The sequence below is a fragment of the Plectrocnemia conspersa genome, unplaced genomic scaffold (genome assembly GCF_051122295.1).
Source record: "Plectrocnemia conspersa isolate PC_06_02 unplaced genomic scaffold, ASM5112229v1 ptg000011l, whole genome shotgun sequence".
In the NCBI taxonomy this organism is placed as follows: domain Eukaryota; kingdom Metazoa; phylum Arthropoda; class Insecta; order Trichoptera; family Polycentropodidae; genus Plectrocnemia; species Plectrocnemia conspersa.
In genome coordinates, this window is record NW_028277175.1 from 20,252,913 (window position 1) to 20,261,047 (window position 8,135).

At 29.6% G+C, this 8,135-nt stretch overlaps 1 protein-coding gene across 1 annotated transcript; it reads left to right on the forward strand.

Annotated features, from left to right (window-relative positions):
• The first annotated feature begins 1,372 nt into the window (after positions 1–1,372).
• On the forward strand, positions 1,373–7,821 carry LOC148229886 (uncharacterized). Its single transcript, XM_088196658.1, has 5 exons — positions 1,373–1,507; positions 4,448–4,509; positions 4,577–4,637; positions 4,714–4,799; positions 4,871–7,821. Exons 1-5 carry the CDS (start codon positions 1,480–1,482, stop codon positions 7,124–7,126), a joined length of 2,493 nt encoding a protein of 830 aa, XP_088052784.1. The 5' UTR covers positions 1,373–1,479; the 3' UTR covers positions 7,127–7,821.
• Positions 7,822–8,135: the final 314 nt, after the last annotated feature.

Consider the following 8,135-nt stretch of genomic DNA (forward strand, 5'->3'; position numbering starts at 1 on the left):
ATATTTTTTTACAATTAACGTTTAGTATCATTATTATTATATTATCTATGTTTACATGTAAGAATAATACTAAACACAATAATAATAACTCATTACGTTTTAATTTTTCACTCCAAAAAATGTCTATAGTGTATCAAAATCTAATATGGGGATATATAATTTTATATGTGGCTCGCATTTCCGTTATGATGCATTTCCAAAGTGGTAGCAAGATCATTTGTGTTGGCTACCCCTGCTTTACGATGCTAGTATTTTTTTACACGTTTCTATCTATGCATTCTCTCACATGTGCATTTATATTGAAGACATTTACCCCTCATAAATCAAATAAAAAAACTGACACTTTATGATGCTAGTATTTATTTTACACGATCAGGTTGCTTTCATTTAGATTGCTTTCATTTCACCCACTTCCATGGAATGCGGAAATTATCAGACAATTCGAATATATTTACTTTATTTCTGGATGTCATCATAAATTAGGTAACAAAACAGAAACCATAAGTTTCAAATATTTTCTCAGAAGATCTATTCATTCAGAACTGCGTATTATAACCAGATGGTAAAATATATTCGTGTAAAATCCACAAAAATCAGAACCAAAATTTAGTTTGTTTGACGCGAATGGGGAAAAAATGAGAAGAGACGCGCAATTCCATTGTCCAGAATGCATGGTTGCTTTATGCGTTACACATTGTTTCAAAAATCACCATACTGTATTATAAGGTATTTTTTTTTTTATTTGACAACAAACATTACGTAACATACACACATACATATATATGTATTTCTATGTAATGTTTAGAGTTTGGATGAAAAGAAACAGCAAAGGAGGCAACTTAAAATTTTTATTAATTTAAAAAAAAAATTTTTAAAAGTGTAATAATAATAATAATTATGAATAAATAATTTTAAACTGATTTTTTTTCATCATTCTCATAACACATCACATCATAAATCGCAATAAAAAAAGGTGATTATTTTTGACCATTTTTTTAAAATAAACCCGAGGATGAAGTGGTTAAACACATTTTCCCTAATATTTCTGGCGGATTGCTCTCCTTTTACCAATTCTTAATTATCAAAATAAATAAAACTTAAAATTGTATTTTTGTGTTTTGTTATGTATTGAAAGATTAAACAGTGAAATTGTGTATTTTAATTGTAATTAGCATTTAATATTGTGAAGTCGAGAGAATACCCGTCACACTGGAGTAACACAAACAAAACATCATCACGGCATAAAGGTTAATAATAAATATTTTCGTAGTATTTTGTTACAAATGATAATTGTCGATTTTTATAACTGATAATTTATTAAAAACATTCCGTTGTATTTTAAACGTATGCAATACATGTTATTTATATTATTTTTAAAATGCATTTATATATTCGCTTATGGCCAATAAAATGTTTGGAACAAAAATGTCAAATTTATTAGACATGAACTTGTCGATGTGCTGATTTTGATTAATCAAAATGTCATTCTTGTCAGAAATAAAACCAGGTATAATGTACAATAACAAATAATCGTTGCTATTACGATCATAAATCGTGATATTTCTAAATACGAATGTACTTTATATCAGGCTATCGAAGCTTTTTTCGTTCCCGTTCAATTAAAAAAATATATACATATATCGGTTCAGTTTTGGTTTTCGTTTCAGAATAAATATCGGTTTTTACCGTTTTCGGTTTTCGGTAAAGGCTTTGTCAAACAGAGAGCGAAGCGAAGGCGTGGTGAAAGGGTGGTGAAAGCGAACCAAGGCGACAGAGAACTGTAGGACGAGGGATACGGAGACGCCACATAGCTAGTCGTGTGGAGAAAGATAACTGACGCCAAAGTATACGCTAAATTAATTTTCAAAATATTGAATGAAACAGATTCATATGACGATATTTTACTTTTGATTGACACGACATAAATAAAACCCGGGAAGACTATGGAGAGTATCATAGGCTCTATAATTGAATCTCGTGAAGGCCGATTTTACACTTACTTTTGTAAATCTAATGAATAGTTTGTAAACAATCACAACCGGCACGTTTTGCGTCTCGCTTTTGCTGTCTGTCTGTCGTCGTCCATACAAAGTCATATAATACTACTATCGCGCTCACGCTTCGCTTTGCTTTCGCGTTTCGCTTCGCCTTGGGTTTGTCATGGCGTTAGGTTCGCCGCGAAAACGACTCAGAACGTTCGCGTTCGCTTTCTGTGTGACTCGGTGTATTACAAAATAAAAATTTACATATTACTCAAAAAACTACCCACAGATCTTTGGTTGAAAACAGGAAATTTGACGAAAGAAAGGCCAATTACTTCTACTAATACGTCTACATCGAAGAAGAAAATAATCCAAAAACTGTGATTTCTTCAAAATCGAATATTAAGGAACAATTGTCATCTATGAACAGACCAAAACGGAAGTACGATGAAAGTTATTTAAATTTTGGATTTACATATATTGGCAATTCAGATGCTCATGCTGCAATGTGTGTTTTGTGTCAAAAAATACTCGCTAACAGTTCTTTGGCTCCAGCTAAACTTCGCAGACACTTCGAAACGACACACTCTGATTACAAAGGAAAAGACATGCAATTTTTTAAGAGACAACGTGACTCATTAGAAAAGTCCAAATTTCAAATGATTACAATATGGCTAAAACCGAAAATGAAAATGCAACAGAAGCTTCTTTTCGCGTGAGTTATCGTATTGCACTTGATGGTGAAGCTCATACAGTTGGAGAGACACTCATTAAGCCATGTGAGAAAGACATGGTGTCATGTGTTCTTAATGAGCAGGCTACTGAAAAAAATGATGCAATACAATAATCAAATAATACTGTTTCACGATGCATTAAAGAAATTTCTACTAGCATAGAGAAAGAGTTAATTCGTCGACGTGGACTTTGCAGTGAATATGCATTGCAAATGGATAAATCTACAGATGTCTTTGTATGGTATTTGTTCGTTACACATATGATAAAAGTATTGAAGAAGATTTACTCACGTGTGCATATCTACATGGAAAAACTACAGGTGAAGATATATTAATGATTATATTACAAAACAAGAGATAGGCTGAGAAAAGTGTATTGATATTTATACAGATGGTGCTCGTGCAATGGTAGGAAAAATGAAAGGTGTTGTATCACGTATCCTGAAAGTAGCTACAAGAGCTACTAGCAGTCACTGTATTTTGCATTGGCATGTACTGTTGACTAAAAAAATTTCCACAAATTTAAAAAATGTTATGGATGAAGCCGTGAAATTTTATCAAATTCTTAACAAATCCTTCCTGGTTGATACATCTTGCATATCTGGCGGATATTTTTACAAAGTGCAATGATGTTAACTTATAATTACAAGGAAAAAGTATTACAATTTTTAATATGAGAGATAAAATTAAATCTTTTGATAAAAAAATACAATTTTGGATTTTGTCAGTTGAATCTAAAAATTTTGATTGTTTTACTGTCTTGGATGAATGTTTAAATGAATTGAATTTTCAAGTTGATAAAAAAGTTTCACAAGTATTTTTAGAACACCTATATAACTTGAAAACTACTCTTTCGGAATATTTTCCGGAAACTAGTAAGGACGATTCCTGGGTACGGAATCCATTTTCCGTGACAGTTATACCAGTGGGCTTAAGCGCAAGGGATTATGAGAATTTAATTGATTTAATTAATGACTGAATTAAAACAAAAATATAAAGATCAGCCATTAAATGATTTCTGGGTGAGTCTGACTGAAGAGTTCCCCAATGTGTCAAAACAAGTTCTGGTTTGTTTACTTCCATTTTCCACGACGTATTTATGCGAAATGGGATTTTCTAAATATAATATATTGCAACAAAAACAAAATACAGAAATAGACTCGACGCCACGGCAGATATGAGAATACAACTGACCAATATTGTGCCTGATATAAAACTTTTTTGTAATTTATGAACCCAAAATCATCAGAACCATTAGAAGTTTTATTTATTTGTATTTTTTTTATGTTTATTAAATAAATGATATTTTTTTAATAACATTTTTTGTTTTTATTTATACTATTATGAATTACCCAACCTAAAAAATAAGTTAAGTGTTCTGCCAAAATTTTCGGATTTGCCAAGTGTTCCGTCGCTGAAAAAGTTTTGGAAACCCTGCACTAGATGATTGTGCTTGTTCATTTGTGATTAAAATTTATTTCTCTAAAAATTATAATTACTTCCAAATATATTTCAAATGTTGCACAGTTTGCATTTTCTTGTAACTGCGTGTTTGATCATAGACCGAACCGAAATAAACTGATATTTTTTTCGGTTCAGCTCCGACGAAAATATCGGTTTTCCCGATTTTCGGTTTTCAGTTTAGTTCCGGTTCGAAGCCCTGGTTTATATTTTATAATATCGGAAACATTATCTGTATGTAAGTATTATAATATACTTTTTTCATTTTAGATCCTTGGGTTGAAGAAGGTGAAATATTTGCTACTGTCGATTACATTGAACCTATAGTTGAGGTAATCGAAAAATCTGCATTCAATAAACTATACGATAACGATAATAACTGTAACCTTTTGTTTAAAGTATGCACCAATAAAGATAGAAAATGACATCGGTGAAGAACATGACGAGTTGTTCGAATCAGGTTCGAAACACATTTTAATGCACATTTGCTTATGAAACATGCTGTTAGATTTTAATTACTTGTTTATCTATTTCAGAAATCCATGATGTGAAAGATATATTAATCGCCAACAGTATCGATGCTAATATTTTACTTGAACAAAATCCAAATATTCACAATAAGGTACTTGTAATATTTAAATCAAGTAATCTGAAATAAAATTACTTCTTATTCAAAGAAAAAATATTTTTTAGCAAACAAAAAAAAAATTAGATGAAGATGAACGGCAAATAAGTTTGCAGAGTACGCCATTAACTCAAAAGTGGTACCTAAAAGGGCATCCTAATTTACAAGAAAAATTTGAATGTACTATATGTGGAAAAGAATTCAAAATTAAACAATATCTTATAACACATATGAAAATTCACACTGATCCTAATAATTATGCTTGTAGCAAATGTGATAAAGCATACAGATCTAAATATTATCTCACACGACATATGAAAACGCATAGTAATTCTCAAGATTTTAAATGTGTCGAGTGCGGGAAAGCATTCAATACTTGTAGTAAACTTATATTTCATTTGACTATTCATAAAACGACTTGTAAATTTAAATGTAATGTTTGTGGAAAAGAATTTAATGCTAAACATTATCTTACAGCTCATATGCTTACACATAGTGATACTGCAGATTTTGAATGTGACTTATGCGGTAAAACATTCGAAACTAAACGCAAGCTTTTAATTCATTTAAAATATTATAATAATCCTCAAAAATATGTATGTCACAAAAGTGGAAAAGTATTAAAAATTAATCTTAAAAATCATATAAATATTCATGAAGATTGTACTTTTAAATGTAGCAAATGTGAAAAGGTGTTCGCTAATAAATATTCCCTTTGTTATCATATGAAATTTCATGATGATTCTCGTAATTATAAATGTACCGAATGCGAGAAAGCATTTAAATCTAAAAGCAATCTTGTATATCATAAGAAAACTCATAATGATTCTCGTGATTTCAAATGCAACCAATGCGAAAAAGCATTTAATACTAGCCGTAACCTAAAAAATCATATGATTTTTCATGTAACTACTTGTGAATTTAAATGTACCACGTGTGGAAAAGCATTCAAAACTAAAAATTGTCTTGCAATACATGAGAACACTCATAATGAACCTCGAAGTTTTGAATGTAATCTATGTGAGAAAGCGTTCAAAACTGAATTTAACCTTTTACAACATACAAAATCGCATATTTTTTCTGAAGGTTTCAAGTGTATTCAATGCGATAAAGCGTTCAAAACTGAATTTAACCTTTTACAACATACAAAATCGCATAGTTATTCTGGAGATTTCAAGTGTATTCAATGCGATAAAATATTCAAACATAACTGTCGTCTTGTTCGTCATATGATTGTTCATAATGATACTCGTGAATTTGTATGTGGCGTATGTGGTGTAGCATTCAAAACTAAACATACCCTTTCAGAGCATATGAGTAGGCATTGTGAAAATCGTGCATTTGAATGTAATGAATGTGGAAAAACATTCAAAACTAAACGAGACATTTTGAAACATATCCGTACTCATAATGTTACTCTAAATTTTAAATGTGACATATGTGGGAAATCATTTAAAACTAATATTAATCTTTTATGCCATATGAACGTTCATAGTAATTATTTAAAATTTGAATGTAACGATTATGAAAAAGTATTTAATACTAAACTTAATATTTTAAATCATATGGATATTCATAATGTACTTATTGATTCTCCTAAGTTTGAATGTAGTCGATGCAGGAAAACATTCAAATCAAGAAGGAACCTTATATGTCATGAGAAACTCCATACAAAATCGCATCAAAATCTATCTGAGAAAGCATCCAAGACTGGAAATAATCTATCACGCGATATGAGTACTCATGTAATTACTTGTGAATTTGAATGTAGCATATGTCTGAAAACATTCAAAACTAATGATGAACTCGTTGTACATACAAAATTGCATAGTTTTCCTCGAGATTTCGATTGTATTCAATGCGGTAAAGTATTCAAAAATAAAGGTAACCTTGACTGTCATATGTCTAGTCATAGTGATGTTCGTGAATTTATATGTACTAAATGCGGAAAAACATATAAAACAAGAAAAAGCCTTTTATATCATATGAATAGTCATAATGATACTTGTGAATTCAATTGTATCAAATGTGGAAAAGAATTAAAAACTAGAATTGACAATATAAGACATATGGTTAGTCATAGTGATTCTCGAAATTTTTCATGTAACATATGTGGAAAATCACTGAAAAGAAAAAATTGTCTTCAAAAACATATGAAACTCCATACTGATATTCGGAAATTTGAATGTGACTCATGCGAAAAAACGTACAAAACTAAAAATCATCTGAAACAACATATCAAATCACATATTAATTCTAAGGAGAAGTGGAAGAAATTCTTGGAGAATGCCAAGTCTCGACCAGGGTTGTGGAGTAACAAGTAGTTCTCGAAACTGAACATCCAAAAGTATTATAGTTTCTATTTTATACAAAAAAAATCAAGAGCTTAGAATTGTTGATAAAGAGGACATATAAGAGAAGAGTTAAAAAGTAGAAGTAAAATGTCCAGTTTCCAAAAGAATCCGAAGTCTTAGGAAATCAAAACCATTCCCATTCAAATTGAAAAATTGTTTGTTTTCTCGACTTGTTCGATTTACTACACAATGCGAAAAATCATGTATTATTTATCATATACATATACAGACACATAGCACAAAAACATGCGATGAAAAATCAGCTCTGGCTGAACATGTCTACAATGATGATCATGTTATTAACTTCTCTTCCATTAGGATTTTAGTCTAATGGAAAGCTGTTAAGATATAATCCAATGATGAAAATTATTTGTCTCCTTGAAACTTTTGTTACTCATTTCGAAGTAAGATCGCAAATGTCTTCTGAAGTTAATAAATTATAAAAATAATCTTTTGCACTGTCCAGGTTCCATACATAAATATAGATAAGAGGAATTTAACAAATATATATTAGAGAATTTGTTACATGTCTGTTTTTCCATTTTGGTAGCATTTAGGAATTAATTTATTTTGCCTTTATATATTTGTATATTTCTAGTATTAAATCCATGAACATATTTATTTCTTATTAAATTCTAATTAATACATTAATACTGGAAAATGAATTTTCAATATTTCTCAAACATCCAACCATTAAATCATACTTTCACAATAATAATATTTTTGTATTTAACCTTTAACATATTTCTTTTAAGATAATATACCTACTTTTCTACTATTTTTTGATTATGTAATAACAATTTTCTTTAATTTTTTTTATCTACAATTACTCATAAATATTTTATAGTTATTTAACATATCTTTATAACTAATAATCATTTATGTAGTTTTATTCTTATTTATTTTAGGTACATTATTCTTTAACCATCTCTATTATACATAATTCGTATTTTATGTATTAAAATACATAGCAAACCTA